The 20,645-nt window shown below is 41.3% G+C and overlaps 1 protein-coding gene across 6 annotated transcripts in view; it reads right to left on the bottom strand.

Moving 5' to 3' along the window:
- KCNMA1 (potassium calcium-activated channel subfamily M alpha 1) overlaps positions 1–20,645 on the bottom strand; it is a gene marked incomplete at both ends in the record, with an annotated part of 673,962 nt that overhangs the window by 40,124 nt on the left and 613,193 nt on the right. For all 6 annotated transcript variants that reach the window (XM_084245122.1, XM_084245124.1, XM_084245123.1 and 3 more), the window contains one exon: positions 17,819–18,011. In XM_084245122.1, coding sequence (XP_084101248.1) covers positions 17,819–18,011 — 193 coding nt within the window. The remainder of the gene's footprint in view (positions 1–17,818; positions 18,012–20,645) is intronic.

The following is a 20,645-nucleotide window of genomic DNA, read 5'->3' as shown; positions in this document are numbered from 1 at the left end:
CCCATCAAGCTTTACCCACTTGAGAAAGGCCATCCCTGCCTGCCCTCCCATCCCAGCTCCTACTCTTACCTTCTCCAGAAAACCTGTCTTGACTAACTTCTCTCCCCCCAATTAGTTATTTCATGAAAATGCTTTTCTCTGCACTTTTCTCATCCTTTCACTCACTATTTTAAAGTGTACAAATTGCTTACAATTACTTATAGTCTCCCATTCTCTGCCGTGCAGACCTTCTAAGGCCCCCTGATGGATGCCTGAAACCAAGGATAGTACCAAACCCTATCTAGATGAGGTTTTCCTAGACATACATACTTATGATAAAGTTTTATTTATAATTTAGGCACAGTAAGAAATTAATAACAATCACACAATGGAACAATTAGAGCAATCCACTGTAATAAAGGTTAAGTAAATGTGGTCTCTCTTTCCAGAATATTTTATTTTACATTATCTTTTCAAACCAAAGTTAACTACAGGCAACAAAAACCATGGAAAGTGAAGCCTTGAATAAGGGGGATTACTCTATATCCTAATTACCATGTACTAATGTTTACATGTTTTAAAAGCATCTTTAGTGCTCTCTCTTAAAAAATATTCATACCTGTTAGATTTTTTCATTTCAACATGGCATGGACTATATCAGCCTTTTCTTTATCATTCATTCTTATTTCCTGTTCTGAAGACTCCCTTTTTGCTGCCACCACAAGAGGACAAAGACTGCTTTACCACTAATATGAAGATCTCCTCTTTCATGCTGGATCACATTTCCAGTAAACTAGAGGCATACTATGCCAGGGAAAAGGTAGACATATACATTGCAAGACAGCGATGTGAAGTGGATACTAATAAAACACACAGAAACCTCCCTCATGCTGCCAAGACTATATACCATTTTGTTTCCATTACATCAATTTTTCCCCTTTTTGTGAGCATTAATCAAAGAAATGCAAAGAGCTCATTAAAGTGATAGATTGACTGAAAATGTAACCACCTTTACATTATAAACAGTTTTTTATGTTCTCAGTGCCATGGACTTTGTTTTTCAGCATTTGTCAAGTAGTTCAAATGTCCTTTTACATTTAAAACACCCAATGCCAAATGGGCCCCAGTTGTTTGGTTTAGTATTAACCAATGGCAAGCATAGCAAAAACCAGAACTACGAAATCACAAGCAAACTAAAACATCCCTATCTTAAGTGCACAGAAAATTAAGTAGCTGTAAAAGATGAATTTGCCAAGTGATCCAAAGCATTACCATACAAATTCAGGGAAAGCAGAATCCTATCACCGACAACTTTTAGCCAGCTGTCTCTGTTCAAGAGACAGGACGTCTGGCCCGAGATAGCAGCTAAGGTTCCAAACATTTGATGGTGCTTTCAAAGACAGCCTTTTCTTCCTTTCTGTTTTTTTTTTTTTTTTTTTTTTTTTTTCAAGGCTTTCCTCCATATATGTTTATGCTGGCAGATGACTATATGGCTGGGTTCTTGCTCTTGAATCTTGCCACTTATACACTCAGATCGTCACTGAAGAGGTTTGTGGGTGCTAGGTGGATTTTGAACAACTCTATGGACTGATCAACGTCCTTTGACCACAACTTGAAATGAGTCATAATGTTGTGGTTAAGAAACTGAGCTCTGGGGCCTCCCCGGTGGCCCAGAGGTTGAGCGTTGGGTTGCAAAGCTGCCTGCAGCCTCTGCAGCGCAGGTTCGATCCCTGGCCGCTAGGCAAGAGTCCCACATGGCGTGCAGACCTCTCCTGCTGCCCGCTGCTCCCCTCAGCAGTGTTCTTCGGTCGGTCCTTCTGTCTGTTCTGCTCCCTGCTCTGGTGAATTCTCTCACCCTCCAGCGCTTCTGACTGTACCCAGTGCGTGTATAAATAAATAACTTAAAAAAAACAAAGGAAACTGAGCTCTGGAGCTGGACTATCTGAATCTGAGTCCTGTCTCATGCAGTTTCTAGTTTTGTGAGGGCAATTTACTTAAATCCTGTGTCCTAATCTCTTCATCTGTACAATGGGGCAGTAACAGGTCATGAAGATTAAATGGGTTTAGTAATACATGTAAAATACAGCAGTGTCTGGCACAGAGTAAGCAATTATTATTATTATTACTACTGCTACTATTATTATCGAAGAGTAGACTGGTAATAGTGACAGAGAAATGGACATAGAATCAAAAGAAATGCAAAATTGAGGCAGATAAGCAATGCCCAATGCCTTTTGACTCTCAAGAATCTATCATCCTCCATAATAGTCCACTGGTCACCCTCCACACTTTGCTCTGAAGAAATGTGAACCTGTACCATATTAAATCAATGTTACCACAATAAGAAGTGATAACTTAAGAAAACAAAACAAAACAAAAAAACATTTGGTGCAACAAAACTGCTAAGTCACCAATTTGAAATTTTTAATTATCCTAACCCAGATGTTTTATATTACAACTATTCGTCAATTATAAAATAATTGTATAACACACTTAATGAAAGAACTACCAAATACAAAAGAAAAAAAAATATCATCCTAATTCTGGGGCATCGTATATAATATTGGAACTATAATAATTCTAGGTTGGCTCATTCAACATTTAGGGAATATTTATTGAATATTCATTCATTCATTGAAAAAACTCATGGAGGTGTTTCTTTAAGGAAGCAGAAGACTCAAATCCTCTTTTCCAGTATCCAGCATATAGTTTGTATCAACAAAAACACCTACTATGCCTATAGCACAAGCATACTACATGCACTGAACCACAACATCTGGCAGCCTGCATGTCCCCACTCTAGTCAGGACAGGATGCTTTCTCAGGAGTAGTCCGGGAGGTATGATGCTCCCTCGGGGAATCCTTCATCCAGATCACTCATTAACACATAATCCATCCGTGGGTGATCACAGCCATGGAAATTGCTCTGGTCCTCAGTTTCTCCATCTGTGAAATGGGATCACTCTAAGTTTTCTTGCAGCTCTAAGCCTATCTCTTTCATGACCACAAATTTTCAAATGAAGACCATACAGAATAATCCAGAAGGGGAGTTGAGAGGGTCTCTTTTTAGAGTCCCTCATCTGTTTGAGTGCAGATTCTGCCTTTCAATTTTATGCTTTTGCCTGGAGAACGAAATTTCAGTGCCCAACCAATGAGAAGGATGTACTTTCTCCAAAGTTGCTATAATGGCCGAAAAGGCCATAAATAACCATTTATTAAACAAACAGTATGGGCTAAAGGAAGAGAAACAGCCACAATTAGGCCCCCGGGGCCTGCAGGCACAGTACATAACAGTGGGACTCTCTCATAATCCTAGCAATATGTTACCAGTTGTTCCATTTTCTGGAAGTTATCTTCATAATCAAGATGTTATCCCAGCCATTGTGGGCTTTAGAACTATTTTTAATTTTAATTTAAAGAGCAATTAAAGAAAGACAATGGATATGCAGGATAATAAAGTAAGTGATTAGCAGCATGCAAATGACAAAGGCTTAATGATAATATGGCTCTAGTCTCCAATGGGCTTGTCGAGAGAAAGCCCTTTCTACACGTGGTTGTTCAGCTAATGTGTCTCAACCCACAATTACAACATTGCTGACACCATTAACCAGTGAAACAACAGCACTTCGTGAAATCCTTGTTGTCTCATTAAAATGGAAAGGGTCAGGTAATTTACCAGCATTGTATGTCTAGTTTTGTTGTTGGTAATTAGCAAACATTACCCAGCATGGACTCCCGCTGGGAGCAGGAGAAACTTTGTGAAATATTAAAGAGGAAAGTCTTTATATTTCACTAGAAAATTGAAAAGAGGTGCAGTAATATTCTCCCTGTCACTTCCCTGCATTTAGGAAAGGAAGGAACAAATTGGAACTCTGCAGCTTAGGGGGGAAAAGGGGAACATATCGGAATTCTGTAACTTAGGGAGAAACGAGGATTCTTTGGGAAGTCACTGTCCAAAGCAATACTTTGAATCAGGCTGTATCTTGGCAAACAGAGTCTGTGGTCCTGTCCCTGTTTACAAAAGGGGGTAGAATGGGGAGAACAGGAAAACTGCAAGCTACAATTTATTGTACGCAGGATTTTTGGAATTAATTTTCTTGAAATAGAAGACTATAAAAAGTTTCTCTTTAGAATGTTGCATGACTTAAATAAGCACCAGAATTATTTGTTCAAAGGTTTTTTTTTTAATATATATTTAAATGTAGAGCTTGGGTCCTGACTTTCCAACGAAATCCTCTCTAATCGCTGAAACTGAGACCGGGCTCGAAATGCTGGCCAACACTGGGTATGTTGTCAGAAAGCAGAATGGTATCTTATTCTTTAAATGGAACTTTTGGAACATAAAACACATTCCAATAAATGTGAACAGAAAATTATGAATTCATTAAACTACTTTGGTATCTTGTGCTATATATAATATTTATATTCCGACTACTGTAAAATATGCTTTAATATCTTTAGGCAACTATAAGGACTTAAATATTTATAAAATGGCTAAAGATAAAGTATGACCCTCTTATTCCTACATACAGATGATGTAAGGCGTGCAATCAAAGACAATAACACTCTCTGCCCATTTGTCATCTTAAAGGAGCCGATCAGCGCACCATCCCTTGTGTGCCATCTACATAAGAGTTGTTGCCGACACAGGCAACTCCAGAGGAGTTTGCGCCTTAAAAACTACCTAGAGTGCTATACTTCACAGAAAACAGGGCTTTCTGAAAATGGAGACAAAACAATAAATTTGCAGGCAAAACAGCTCCAAGAGGGGCTTCAAAATACTGCTGTATTTATCTCTGGGACATCTGGGAATGTAAAGCATTTGATTTAATATTTCATAACATAGACACAATCGCTTCCTTGCATGGTGTATAATTAATGCTCATAAAAGAGTTTTTTTTAAAAAAAAATCCTTCAGTATCCTAAATGCAAATAAGTAAATAAGAGAGATACCTGGGCTTCCTTTAGAAATGTGGAACCTCCTCAAATAGTCGCAATAAAAAGAAAGCCACTGTGAATTTATAATCACCTGGGGGCCTATTAAAAGGTTTGTAGATTAAGTGTGAAACTTCAACCATGATAGCCATTATTTACTGCCCTACTTGTCATTAGGCTGGGGTCTGACAGATTTACAAAATTCTTCCATTTCCTATGCCAATTAGGCATTCAGAGAACTACCTGCAGCTACCTGCCTTGATCTCTCAGGGCACACCCTTCTGGTTTATATTCCTTGCTCTTTTTGGATCAGGGACATCCAGAAGTTTGTGAGTCAAAGTTCAATTTCCATATACTCGCAGTGATGTAAAATCCATTATATACCTTCTAAACTTTCAGCAATCACCCTTAGGAGGCTGCCAATTCTCTGGAGATTTAAACTTACTGAATTGGTAGCCTCAAGTGAAGATGGTAGACATGAGCTGATGTAAAGAGGTGGCTAGGCCTGTGCTTCTCAACTTGGGCTGCACATTAGAATCTGTGATGCCTGTATCTTTTGTCTAGTCTGATTTGATGGCACTGGGGTGTGGGCTATGTATGGGGAGGTTTCAAAGTTCCCTAGTTGACTGGTTAATGTAATATGCAGGGAAGGGGGAGAAACCTTTGAGCTAGGTAAACTTCTTTACTTTGTATGCAAATAGTTCTGCATCTCTCTCTGGGGAGGTAGGGGAGGGGTAGAGGTAAGAATCATCCTTTTATTAGGGAATGAAAGTGATCTAAGACCCACCCTCACCATGCTACAGATCTCCAGGCTGAGGATCAAAATTACTTTTTTAAGGGGAAAATGAGGGAAGCAAGTTACCATGGCACCTGTCATATAGCTGGATTGGCATGGGTCCTACTCTGCCATTTGCAACTGTGGATCTGTGTCATTTCATCTGAGTTTCAATTCCTGTCATCACCACTTGCTATAAAGTGATTGTGCATGAGATCTTCTTTGGGTGAGCTGCCTGAAGACAAGCCTCTTTTGTCCTTAAAGAAGTGTCCAGTGTGTGGTGCCACGTGAGCCCCTCTACTGAGGGGGAACTCAGTGTTCACTGTCCATCTGGTCAGTTCTTCAACTCCTCTGCAGGCTTTGGGAAGCAGGTCTAACCTGGGCTAGGCACCTCCCAAATGTGTTTTAGTGTCCACCTTTATAATATATCTTTAGATGGGCAGAACAAACAGTAATTTTAGCTGCTAGGTCCAAATCGATAACCCTCCCTTCCTATTATTTTTGAGGATCAAATGAAATAAAATGGCAAAACTTGGATATCCAATAACAAAAATAGCAGCATTGCTTGATATCTAATTACATCCTAATTACCAAGTGCTTGACATCCATTCATTCACCCAGAGCTGCCATAAATGGTTGTGAAGGTTGTGCACTGGACAATAGTCTTAGTGGATATCATATCCTGGACATGGTATATGTGCATATTAATTACAATATTGTTCTCTAGGAGAAGGCAGAAAAGTGTACTGTTCAGTCAGATTATAAGAATTTTTAGTAGATAGAAGAATGCCTTTTTTGAGTCATGCAAAGGTACTGTATAGACTGCAGAAAGTCCTGTATCTTACTTAATTCTCACAGCAATTCACGAGCAGATGAAAGGAATATTTTCAAGGAGAATACTGAGAAATAGAGGTTAAATAGTTTTCCCAGGCCTAATAGGAGGCATTCTGTCATTCAAAAGCCACTCTGTCCTACCATAAGTGCTGTGGTTTAAATAAATAGCAACCTGTTATTTCTATAGCCCTTGATGTTTTATAAAACCTCTCGGCAATCATACACTATCTCCTCAGGGTTATTTAGGCAAGATTGCCTTTAACAAACCCTACTTCCTAGATGAAGGAATGAAATCATAAAATGTTTATCTAAATTCAATTAATATATGTTTGATAGAACTAGGATATGCAGATTTAAACCTGTTCTCATGACGCTAACAGTTGTTCTCTTTTATAGGGCAGATTGAGGTGATCAGAAAAGCATATCCTTTAGAATTGGACAACTTGGGACTAACTGTGTGTGGATATGTGACTCTGGGCATGTTGCTAAATTTTCCTAAGCCTCAGTTTTCTCATCTGTAAAATGGAGATTAATGATCTCTGCTCACGGTTGATCAGGGAGAGTCAATGAGATATTGTACATGAATGTGCCTGAGCCATGACTGACAAAACAAAATCATAAATTTTAAAAAGCAGCCTTTAAATCTAACAATAGAGGTAAAGGACCTATACAAAGAAAACTATAAAACACTGTTAAAAGAAATAGAAGAAGACACAAAGAAATGGAAAGACATCCCCTGTTCATGGATTGGAAGAATAAACATTATTAAAATGGCCATCCTACCAAAAGCAATATACAGATTCAATGCTATTCCAATCAAAATCTCAATGGCATTCTTCAAAGAAATAGAACAATTATTGATGAAATTCATATGGAATCACCAAAAACCCCGAATAGCCAAAGCTCTACTGAAAAAAAGAAGGAAATGGAGGCATCACACTCCCAGACTTCAAACTATACTACAAAGCCATAATCATCAAAACTGCATGGTATTGGAACAAGAACAGACATACAGACCAATGGAATCGAATAGAAAATCCAGAAATAAACCCACAGATTTATGGTCAACTAATCTTTGACAAAGGAGCAAAGACTATACATTGGAGCAAAGAAAGTTTGTTCAATAAATGGTGCTGGGAAAACTGGATCGCTACATGCAAAAGAATGAAGCTTGACCACTACCTCACACCATACACAAAAATCAACTCAAAATGGATTAAAGAACCAGACATAAGACCTGAAACCATAAAATACATAGAAGGAAATATAGGCGAAACACTACGTGATTTGCACATCAAAGACATCTTTACAGACATATCACCCAAAGCAGTGATAGTGAAGGCAAAGATAAACAGCTGGGACTACATCAAATTAAAGAGATTCTGCACAGCAAAAGAGACAATAACCAAAACAAAGAGAAACCCCACCAACTGGGAGAACATTTTTGTACACAACACTAATGATAAAGGACTGATCACAAAAATCTGCAAAGAGCTGATGAGACTCAACAACAACAAAGAAAATAATCCAGTCAAAAAATGGGCAGAAGAGCTAAAAAGAAACTTCTCTGAAGAGGAAATGCAAATGGCCAACAGGCATATGAAAAAATGTTCAACATCACTTGTCATCAGGGAAATGCAAATCAAAACTACCATGAGATACCATCTTACACCAGTGAGAATGGCACATATTAAAAAAACTAGCAACAACAAATGTTGGCGAGGGTGTGGAGAAAAAGGAACTCTTCTGCACTGTTGGTGGGAGTGCAAACTGGTCCAACCACTGTGGGAGCTGTGTGGAGATTTCTGGACCTACTAAACATAGAGCTTCCATATGATCCAGCAATTCCACTCCTAGGTATTTACCCAAAGGACACAGAAACATCAATTCCAAAGAGCACCTGCACCCCAATGTTTATAGCAGCACTATTTACAATAGCTAAGCTTTGGAAACAGTCCAGATGCCCAAAAATAGATGACTGGATCAAGAATATGTGGTACATATACACCATGGAATATTACTCAGCATTCAAAAAAGATAAACACATGCAATTTGCAGCAACATGGATGGCGCTGGAAGGGATCATGCTCAGCGAAATAAGCCAGAAAGAAAAAGAAAAATACCGGATGGTCTCACTCATAGCAGGAATCTAGAAAACTTAAATAAGGGACCAGGAAATTGAATAACTATAAGAAAGTGAAAATCAACAAAAATTATGAACCAGAGACACTTTTTGTAGGGTGGGGGGAGGGAGGGGAGGGATTGGGGTCAGAATGGAGGGGTTGAAATTGTATGGGGAATATAAAAATAAAATTTATTATTAAAAAAAAATTAAACGGGTAAAAAAAAAAGCAGCCTTTAAATAAGCACTTCAGTTCTGAGGAATAAACCAGCACATGACAGCCTGAAGCTAAGATGAGCTCAGTCCAATCCAATACCACCCCACAGCTGCTGTCTGTCTCTGAAACTAAAACTTCCTTTCACTACAGTTGTCCCAAGTGGGGCACAGCCTGGCTGGTGAAGTGTATCTGCCCTGCATACAGCTGGAAGGAAAAGTTTATTTTGTCCATTTTTTACTTTATCTTTCCTAGATTCGCTCCCAAGAAAGAACTTCATTTATGGAGGATATAAAACCAGAAAGTAGTGCAGGTCTCTCAACTAATACAGCTATTGTGTTGTTGTTATTGTTATTCCTTGTTTCTTTCTCTAGGAATCTATTACAGGAATAGGAAATGGCCATTTGAAAAGGATTGCTCATGTGGTGAAATACACTGTGCAGGAAAGATTCTCGCAAGTTGAAGTCATTTAGAAAACAGCTGCAATTGCTGCTTTGCTGAAATACGTCTGCACCATGGTGCTGAGATCCATCTTGTGAAGTCCACATAAGGAATGTAGCAGGGCAGGCCCCTTTCTGTACTCGAGACTTGCTTGGAGCCCTAAGCCAGATTTTCTTTATTGTTTAGTAAGCCCTTTTAATGAAATGTACTACTTTTATTATAGAGGACTCAAAATAAGATCTAAATCACAAACCAATAAAAGAAAATTATTGGGCTGGGTATCTAAAGTTACTACCTAGAGGCTACTCGAGTGTGGTATTTATAAATCTCTAAACAGTTAAATATAATTGTCTTTCTGGTTTGGGGGATGGAAGCCAATAGCAGTTTCAGTTACAACTGAAGAAAAATATTTTCGCACTGAGATTTGTTCATTCAGTGGGTATAAAGAGAAATGACTTCTCCCCCACCATCATTTCAGAATTGAGAATATTGTAGTAATGAAATGTTATGTGGGAGCAGCTGAAATAAATGCATCTTTGATTTCAGGGACAGGATTGTGTGTGAGGATATGTATGTAGGTATATGAGAGAGAGAGAGAGAGAGAGAGAGAGAGAGAGAGAGAGAGAGAGAGAGAGAGAGAGAGAGAGAGAGAGAATGAGAAAGCCTGGTGTGCAGAAGGCAAGACTGGGGAAATGAAAGAAGGGAGAATATTGTGAAAAGCTGATGTTGAAGGGTGACATGGGAATTGAAGATAGGGGTGGTCTGTTGAATTAATGGAAAAGCCAGATGTGCTCACCCTAATTTGGGCCACTCCTCATCTTTGACACAAAGACAGTGCCATTCTGGAAGAACCTGAAAACCTCCACTAATACACTGGTTATAACCCCAATCCTACCAAACCCCATAGGTCTCCCTCTGGAGTAAGACTATAAATCATCTAAAACACAGATTCTTATGTCATAAAAATCAAGAAAGTGCCAGAGATCCAGGTTTGAAGAGACCACAGAACTCATTTCATATAATTTCCCTCCCACTGCAAAGATCATGCCAGTAACTTTTCTTTGGCAAATGCACATGTGGCGATAGGCCACTCTACATTTTTAGGCAGCCTATTCTGGTCTGGAAATGTCTTCCTTATGTGTGGCTAATATCTGGTTTTCCTGAATTATAAGATATCGGTTCTAGTTTTGTCCAATGGAGTATAAAATAAAATGACCTGTTTGGTCAGTTAAGCCCTGTTCTCTTAACTGTTCCCTCAACCAGTTGGCAAGAGACATATTGTCCAAATATGTTGTTGTTTTGGTGACCCCTTGGCAATGTTCTTATGTTTGTCAGTGTCTCTTTCAAATTTCCATAGCTCTTGACACATTACTTCTTAGCCAGCCCAGAGTGTAGCAATCACTGTTCAAAATAAATTACTTTTCTGTCAATGAGCTTTATGCAGTCTGTCTTTAGTGATTATTTGAAACTCAGTGTGGGGTGATCTTCATTACAATCCATTCTGTGAATTTTGTCCCAAAGTTCCAGTTTAGAAAGGGCCTCCTGAATCCTGACTTCTGTCATTCAATAATTAGAGTCCAATCTACATGGTCTCACTCAAAAATAAAAGTTCCATTTTCTTCTCTGGAACAGCAAAAAAAAAAAAAAAAATCTTATACTTTAGATTAATCCTATGCCCCCAATTACTGCTGCCTCACCAAGGGCATTAGTAGTACTCCCAAAGAAAAATGTCATCCCCTACTTGAGGCTTGTAACCTTTGTGCAAATGTAAAGGAGAGAATCTGTTCATATGTGGACATTCACTCAGTGTGCTGTGGTCTCAGAGGGCTGGCAGAAACGTGGTGTGTGTGTGTATGTGCACGTGTGTGTGTGTGTGTGCAAGTAAGCACACAGTTATAAGTCCACTAGAAAATCATATTAATTTGATGGTTATAAAGAGGCATAGACTATAGGGGGGAAATGAGGAAAGAAAACTAGGCAGAGGACATTATTCTGGGTTGAGCCATATGTTCCTTCCTCCTCTGCGGCACTGTGATCCCTGGTCAGCTTGTGGTCCTGCAGCTTTGAACAAAGGTTCCCTCTGCCCTTTCTGAGATGCTCCTCGGATTTTTGCCCTAAAGTCTCTTTGCTCATTTCTCTCTCCCTGGGCTCTCCTCTATTCTTTCCTAACTATGAAAAATGAGGTGGATCTCTAGCTGTGAGCCTCTCCTGGACTCAGGACTTCATTTTCACCCATCTGCTTTCCATGTTCAACCTGAATTTTGCACCCAGTCTATGTAGAAATGAACCATGACAACAACCCAACACTACCAGCACCACTTTCTCCCACAGCCAGGCCATCCACTCTGCCAGCTTCTTCCTATGAGCACAAGGTGTCCCCATCCTGTCACTGGGAAGGAAGTCCACATTCAGGCTTCTGTGCCTCATGCTATGGCCTCTCATTCTTTCTCCAGTTCAAAGTTCCTGGTCTCCTTCTGGAGAAGCACAGTTCCCACCCAGTGTCCCTGCATCCTCTTTTTTCCCACTCTAAATAATACTTTAGGGAGATTGACCTGGAAGCCCTATAAAGCTTCCAACCCCATCGCTCCCTTGCTTTGAAACCTTCTAGAGCTCCCTAGCACCTACTGAATTATTTATAGTCTAACTCAAAAACTCATTAAAAAGTCACATATAACTTCCTAACTCAGTAAAAAAAAAAAAGTCCTCGATGTCCAACTTACATTTCAGCCTCATCTTTCCCTGCTGCCCAATACACATCCTGAACTCCATCCAAATTGCACTCGTTATTGTCCTTCTACTACACCTGCATGTACCTCTTCTCCCTGACTTCTGCTCTAGTCTTGGATTGCAGCCAGTTCTGTTTGCTTCCACCTGCTGAAATCCTATGCATTTCTTTCCCAAAGTGTTTCTCAAGTCCACTGTCTTTTGCTTCCTTTTCTCAATGTAACTCTCACGGATTGAGATTCTCTCATATTAATTGGATGTGTTTGCATAGGAGGTTGCAAGGACCTGAAATGTACCTTATGCACCTGTCTCCCCAGCAATGCCTGCCATGCACAATCTGGGCATACAACAGGTGTTCAGTGTTTGTGGTGCTGAATTGATGCCATAGGAGAAGTAGCATGATTCAGAAAGGGGACAAGAGAGTAACCTTCACACAAGAATCCAAATTTAGGCTAGACATTGAAATAGATGTTCCATCTTTTAAAGAGACCCTGACTCTGAGGGAAACATGCTTCTGACTTTGAGACTGAGTGACACTGCTGTTTAATAGCAGCATGGATCTCAGGTCTGCCACCTTTCAAAAGCTTTGTTCAGGAAAAAGTTCTGTTCACTGGGCAACTAGTATACTTACTTATCACTTTGATGCATATAAAGAGACAAGATTGACAAATACAGCCAGTTAAGCAGAAAATAGTGTCTGGTGTCTCCATCACCTCCTCCTAGACTATTCTTTCTGCACTTAGAACATTTTTTTTCTTGGGGAAGCAATGCCTATCCGAGAAATATGAAAGGAAGAAGGCAGGCCAAGCTACATGGTTTAAAAGTTAGGAGCCCCAACAGACCAGGAGACCCAGATTAATAACCTCTTCCCAGATTACTTAACCTTTCTAAGTATCATTTTCCTCCTCTTTACCCTCCAAATAGCAACCTCCTTATCACATATCTCCTCCGATGACCACTTAGGGCAAGCGGCTCTCAATCCTGGTTGTTTGTCCAGGTTGTACTGCAGACCAATTAAATCACAATTATTGTGATGCAATCCAGACATTAATAGTTGTTAAACATGTCTCAGGTGATTACAATATGCAGCTAATCACCTCGACTGGTGAAATGCCTGGCACATAATGGCAGCAAGTGCTCATGAAACACTGTCAGTACAGCTGTGGGTAGTGGTGCTTGTGGTTTTCAGATAAGTTTTGCTTTGGGTTAGAAGTTGTCAGAGAAGAACTGTTTTAGTGAAATCCCATCAAGGTCTGATATGGCTCTTCAAGAAATATTTCATTTTGAGGTCATCACATATTCCTCAATTTGATCAAACTTCCTACCCTTCACATTTCCCACGCCTGACCCCACACCCATGTTCTTTGACCTATTATTTCTTACTTCAATTTTGGCTTCTCAGTCTATAAACCCCACCTCTGGTTTGATTTCTCCGTCTACTACGTTAGTCCTGATGGCCAATCATTTTAATATTTTATCTATAGCACCATGCAATCCTTTGCCTCCTCTGAATCTCCATCCTAAGCTAAAGGCAATTTCTACTTTCTCCATTTCTGCCTCTCACTTAATACTGTGGGGGTGTAGGGACAGCTTCCCCACACCTTGATCGTTTCCCCACCTCAGCTAGTCCTCACTGACATGCCCTTCCATGGGCACCAGAATGTCTGTTCTGAACTGTTATCGATCAGGTTTCTGTCGCAATTGTCTGAGGCTCTTAACTTAAGGAAAACCAAGCTAACGCTTCACGAGAATAGAAGTCCTCAGACTAGACTAAGGCTCCCCCAGCTTCCTCATCCCCATCCAGACTTCCCTCTCAGAAAGCAGGCCTCCCTCCCTTTCAAGGCCGCATCACCCCCTCCTGCTTCTCTCTGCTTTGCTTTTTTTCCTAAAGCTTCCAACTTTCCTTCTTTAGGTGGCTTCACCTCAGTCTAATGCTCCCAATACATATTCTCATTCTGAAAATGAAAAAATATTTTCTTAAACTGCTGTGAAATTTCCTATTTCTTTTCCTATCCGGACTTGTACCGGGTAGCAAGCAGGCAGGCTGGGGTGCTGGGCAGGTGGGCATGAGGGGCTGGCTTAGTAAGAAGACTGAGAGGCAAGAAATCTCCCAGTTCCCCTCCAATCCCTGAGCGCTTTCCCCTCTCTCTGGCACTCTTTCTGGAGTTCTCAGGCTCTGTGATGCCACCCTTTTATCGCTACCCTCCGGGCACAGGTGCCCACACTTACGCGTGCGCACTCCCATGCTCTCAGCCCAGGTGTCCACAATCCTAGATACACGCACCCTGCACCCACGCATCTCGGCTCCAGGCACCCATGCTTGCTAGCTCTGGCACAGTGTAAGAAAGCCTCATTCATTTCATTTACCCTGCAACTTGGAAGCATAATATACAGTCTCCAACTCTCACTGCTTCCCCCAGATTCAGAACCCTAAAATGCTGGCTTCTTTGAGCAATGGGTTGTTCAACTGCTCTTGCAAAAAATGTATGCTCTAGACCTATGCTGCTCAATACAGTAAACACTAGCGACATGATACTGTTTAAATTCATTGAAATTAAATAAAAGGAAAAACTCAGTCTCTCAAGTCATGTTAGCCCCATTATAAGTGCTCAATAGCCATAGGTATTCAACTCATCCACAAAGGTCATCTCTTCTTGGAAGTCTTTTCAACTCCTTGTAACAAGGAATCCTCTGTGCGCCTGTATTTCTAAGTTGTTCCTTGTCTCATTGCACGATAATCATTTATGGGGTGCCTCCTCCTCTCTTCTGAGCCCCGCAAGGATAGTGAGAAGCTAAATCCCAGTCACCTTTGTATTCAGGACCTGTTTAGTGCCTGACAAAGAAGGCCCTCATTTATTTCTTTTTTTCTCTTAGAGTTACCTTTATTGGAAGGTTAAACACGAAGAAACAATATATTCATTTCATAACTTGATATTAAGCATCATAGGAGACTTCATCACATGCTCCCTCTTTCCATGTACTGACTCAAGCAGCTCTCAGAGAATGGACCCTTCCTCCCACCTTCCCCTCCTTCCAAGATCAGATTTAGTTCTTTTAGAACCACAGGGAAACAGTCTGGCAAGAGCCACTGTTGTACCAGCTGATTTAAATTGAAATGTTTTCCCCAGATAAATGCGTGCTAAATAATACACCAGCTCTCCAGCCGAAGGGAAGTGACAGGCGCTCTGTAAATAAAGGCACTTAGTTGCTGGTAAAGAGCTGTAAAGTGGTTCTGAGTTGATGTTTGCTGACCAGCAAGAAGCGACTTCACCTGCTTTATATAATTGTCACTGCAACCTTGCCTGCTGTATATTAAAACTGCATCTCATAGACCCAACTGTCACATCGGATACACCATCCAGTGTGGGGTGTGCCACCTTTCTCTGTAATTGTTTCTGACAACCAGCCATCACATCTCAGATCTTTTCAGAAAATGTCTGGTCCAGAATCCCTAGGCTGGGCTAGTTCTGACACCATGTAGGCTAGAATAGTGACACCAAAAGGAATGTGAAAAGAGAAGAGGCAAAGAGTTTTCGTTAGTGTAGGAGACCAAATAACAGGCCGTGGCAAGTGCCTGAACACAAATCCCAAGGAAGACTCTGCTTGGCAATGTTAAAACACATTTTTCTTGTTATACTTTATCATTTTAGAACAATGTTCCAGCAGGTGGCATGACTATGTTGGCTTGAGAGCACACAGATTTGTCCTAAGTCTATGTTTCTATCCTGCTGGGTTCTGGAGAGATGGAAATATCACTTTCAAGAAAAAGAGAAGGATGAAGGTTTCATAAAATTAATAGTGATGAAAACTGAGGTGACAGTGGTGAGAAATCTGTGTTTAGCTATCACTGAGGGGAAGCTAGATTTGTTTCCCCAAATTGAAAATAATGGGAAATGTACTTGTACTCTGCAATTCCCATGCACTTGGAGTTTGGTCATGTCGAATGCCCAGGCTGGCATTCCAGTTGGCCAGAAGGGACGAAAGGAAGAAGAACAGCTTGGAAACTCATTTCACCCATGTGACCCCACAGACTGGTACAAACCCCAGGAGTGGCTGTATAGGAGGGGCAGTCAGAGGTGAACACAAAACCTGCCCCTCAGGGAGGAAGCAATTTCTTGTGTTGATAGTCACCATGAACCTGCATTTCTAACAAGGTTTATGGGGTGATTCCCATTCAGGGGAGCAGGGGAAGAAACATACTCTACAGCAAGTTCTTAAAGGCAGATACCAAATGCCAGCTTGCCTCTTTCACTCTTACAAGGCCAGCTTATTGTGTTCTCACATCCTTTGTCCCCTGCCCCTCAGCAGGCCATGTAGGCGGCAGTCCCCCAGCAACATCCCAGCACCCTAAGAGGAAGCCTAGGCTCTTACCTGGCCAGCTGCATAGATGTTACCCCATCCTGCAAGCTCAGCTAAGACAGTAGATACCAAGACTTAGAGTCGGGGGTAGGGGGCGGCTTTGGGGAGCGAGCAGAAGGGAAGCCGGTTGGCATGGAGATGTCAAAATTAAACTTCAGGCCATATCAGTCAGGGTTATTTCATCAGGGTTATTTCAGGATGGAGTAGCAAAGGTCAAAGAGGCCACTATTAACTATCTCACTTGTAACGCCAAGTAGAGGGTTGTCCTGAGCTGTGCCAGCAGGTGCTGTGCCCTCAGGGAAGCCCTGCCCTCCCTCCTGGTCCTTAGCAGCCAAGTCAGTGGTGTTCACAAAGCTTCCACCAGAACTTCTTTGAACCCCTCCTTTTTCTCAGGGGTGGTGTGCAGCTGCCTCCAAAGAATCCAGGCTACTTTTCTCTGTTACTTTCCAGATCCTGCCCCAGTGCCCCTCTCTCATTGGCAGATTCCAGTCCAAACCCTGCAGGGAGGAGGATTCTAGGAGCTACTGCTCCTGGCTTTGCTGTAATGCTGAGTCAGTGTTAGAAGAGGTGGTACTGATGCTGACTTGATAAGAAGTAGTGCACCACTCAGGCCTGGGTAGGGGGCCTGGTGGATCCTGGAATGATGCAGGATCCCACAAAGCACCCAGTGCTGCCCATCCAGCAAGTCACATGGGACAATGATCTTATTATTCACAAGTCTGCACAGAGGTGTCACTTGGAAAATGCTCTGTACCCAATTCTGCCAAGGCCCTGATTAGCTAGATTGTTTATTTTGGAGTTTCTGCCGTGCTGCCTCTCTGAGATTCCTAGATGACATCTTGACTTGGAACCATCTGCCCAAGATCCCAGAGCAAATAACAGGGAAGACTGGGACAGAGCAGAGAAGGTAGACACGTGTCATTTAATACTGCTGTGCCTCCATAGACCATGCGTGGGCTGTCAGCGTCACCTCTCCGGAGACTGCCATCCCTGGTTACATTATAACAATGCAAAGTTTAACAACTTCAAGCAGCTAGAACAATGACAAAGCTTAAGACCTCCATTCCATGTCAACGGCAGGAGTCTATACCGCAGAGAAACACTGGGAATTGTTCAGCCAGCATCTTTGCAGTGCTGACATTTATCCGGTAACCCTGATCATAAAGTCACTGTTTGGAAAGGCTAAGAGGGTGGCAATTTAAAGACTGGTTTGTTCTCTGGGAAGAAGGCAGCCTTTTCCGTGTGGGGGTGCTCAGGTTCAAGCTGAAATGGCAAGAGGCAGCAGATGTCCCTTTGAAAACCATCACGGCGTCCGCAGGTTTCACTGCCAGGCAGGCTGATGTGAGCCTCTTTGAATTACTGAGTGAAGTATATCCCTTTTGCCAGTCCCTGTCCCCTGTAGGCACAGCAGAGAAGTATTACAGGCTGTCCTTACCTTGGGAATTAGCCTGTAAGACCCCGATGCTGTCATCAAACTGCATAGATTTGATGTTGAGTGACGCCAAGATGCATTCCTTGTCCTGCAGCGAAGTATCATCAATATTATTCTGATTGGCTGACAGGATAACGCACATGTCACAGAGGTTGATGTTGACGGCTCTTAAATCAGCCCGACTTAATGGCGTACCCTTTGGCATCGAGGCAGGGGAAAGAAAAGGAGAAGCCAAAGTGAGACCCAGGGTCGAAACGGAAAGAGGAAAAAAATAAAAACAAATTAAAGATTGAGCCGGAGCTTTGGGAAATTATTTAACAAGTATCTTTTTTATGCCTTGACATTAAGCTGGCCTAACTACATTCAAGGGAATAAGAGCTGTGTGCTAATCTAAAGGGTAGTCGGTGCTGATGGCAGCATTTTAGGCTTGCTCTCAATACTCGATCAAGCTATTACTAACAAACGAGGGAGAGGAATAATGCCAGGGTTCTACATCTTCTTACTGCCTGGAAATTGTCTTGATTTGAGTTAACTGTCCTGTGGCAACCTCTGGTGTTCAGAATGTAACGAGGGGGTGGGTTTCAAATGCCTGTTTGTTTAATGGCAGGTCACTCCTGTCTCAGGCGAAAGATAGCAGCTCTGAGGAGAATTTCCAAGGCAGCCAGGGGGAAATAGTCAGTGAGCATTGTGTGATGGGGGTGGGGTGGGGGCTGAAATCTGTGCTCAATTTGGAGGCTGTGGGAGGGAATGGAATTAATGTGCATCTTGCAAAGGGGAGATGGAAAGGAGGGAAGCTTCAGGTCATATAATTTTATTGCATATTTGCAGCAAGAAAGAAAAAACAAGGGAATTACCTAATTGCCCAAAAAACATAGGAATGGTTAAACACACCATTGGACATAGAGACAACAGGAGTCTATGCAGCAGGTAACGAGACTGAAATGCCTTTCTACATAGGCATCACCTGCGAAGGATCTCTAAGCTAGAGGGGGAAGTGGAGAAAAGAAAGAAAACAAAAACAAGTTCTAGACAACTCTCAAATTACAATTTCATTTATGTAAAAAGAAACCCACAAAATAAAACTACATATTTATGAAGGTATTTATAGATATATGTACATTCGGAGAGAAAGCTCAGGAAAAATACACACTAAACTAATAACAGTAATTACCTCTGGGGAGGGGAATAATAGTGGGGGTGAAGGGAAAAGCTTGTTTTTGACTTTATATACTTCTGTATTATTTGAATATTTTATAACATGAACATATTTGTATATTAGTAGTGTAATTAAAAATAAATAAGCCGGTAAACAGATTTGTTTTTTAAATTACATAACAACAAAAAAACAATGGAAAAAACCCAGATCAAGGAGGTAATGACAGAGAAGCCAGGGACACAACTGCAGGTACAAAGAGGGGTTCTTGTGGGGGCTGGGTCATGCCCCCACATGCTGGGTGCAGAACTGCTCAGGCCAGCACATGTCACAGCTCCCAGGGGCTGGAGGGGGCAGAGCATTATTTTGGAGTTTACATCCAGCCATCACCTTTCTTGGTCTTCCAGCTGTTTTGCCTGCTGGTGAATGGAGACCTGAGAATTGACTGCCTTCAATTCACTGTGTGGGGAGAAGGGTTGCAGCGAAGTATCTGCAAGCCCAAAATCTCTGCAAGCCTTCCCCTGTTCTCCTTCCTGGAGATGGGACTTAGCTGCAGAGATGGAGGAATCAACACTCTACTATGACTCAGGGAGAGTCCCTAAGACTTTACTGCCAAGTGCAATTATGGAGAAAGAGGTATTTAGGGCTACAGGGCTAGAGAGCTACTAGTTCCATGCTCTTTGACAGTATCTTCTGAGAAAAGGAGAAGCCTTTCTTGTCCTGGGTCCTCTTGATACACAATGAGTCTGACCAACTTCCTGAATCATTTTACTAGTGCATAAGCCTCAATTACCTACATCCATATTCTTTTAATTTTCATCTTGTAAGGGCTATGGCAGTAATTGTGATATAAGACAATCCCTGTGCAGTTGTATATACATGATTTCAAAATTCAGGAGATACAAATGACATGGTGAGGAACCTGTGTTTCCCTGTGCTGGTCCTATATGTGAGGTGCTATTTAAGCAAAGGAATGAAAACACAGGTAAAGGCATATTTTTTTAAGATATGTTATATCTGTGTGTGCTCTATTTTGGAGGGTTTGAAAAGGATCTGCATAGATGAGAGCTCACTCATATATATGCAGGCAGGTGAGTGCATGTGGACAAGCACATGGCTGAAGGAAAGACATGCAATCACACACACACACGCACACATTCATACACCCCAGCAAAATAATGAACTCTTTAAATACTGTTAGACCCAAGTTCATGTGTTTCCATGAGACCATGAGGAAGAATACATGCAGGAAAATAGTCATGGAAATACATAATCAAATCTGTTACCTATGAAATTAGCAAGGCATACATCTGTTTATGCTCTTCTGTGTGTATGACTGTTTTTTCTATAGGTGATTATTTTGACTACATGTATTTTTTAAGTCAGTGAATTTTTGATGCAGCATCCAAAAGGTATCTATCTATACTTTTCTCACATTAAATATTTATTTAGTCCCTATCATGCCAGGTACACATAAGGATAAGAGGTGGATAGTTATGGGAAGATTCTTATGAGTTCTTAATTGAATTACATTACTTGTCTTTTTTCTCCCATTTATGATGTTCTAATAGCTGGGGTTCTAAAAGCATACAATGGATTTTAGATCCAGAAGTGGGAAAGCACTTGGACCTCTTGAAATGTAGCAGCAAATCCATGTTTCCCACTTTCTGGAAGGTG

This window comes from Talpa europaea (genome assembly GCF_964194135.1).
Source record: "Talpa europaea genome assembly, chromosome: 10".
Taxonomy (NCBI): domain Eukaryota; kingdom Metazoa; phylum Chordata; class Mammalia; order Eulipotyphla; family Talpidae; genus Talpa; species Talpa europaea.
This window is presented reverse-complemented; position numbering and strand designations above follow the sequence as displayed.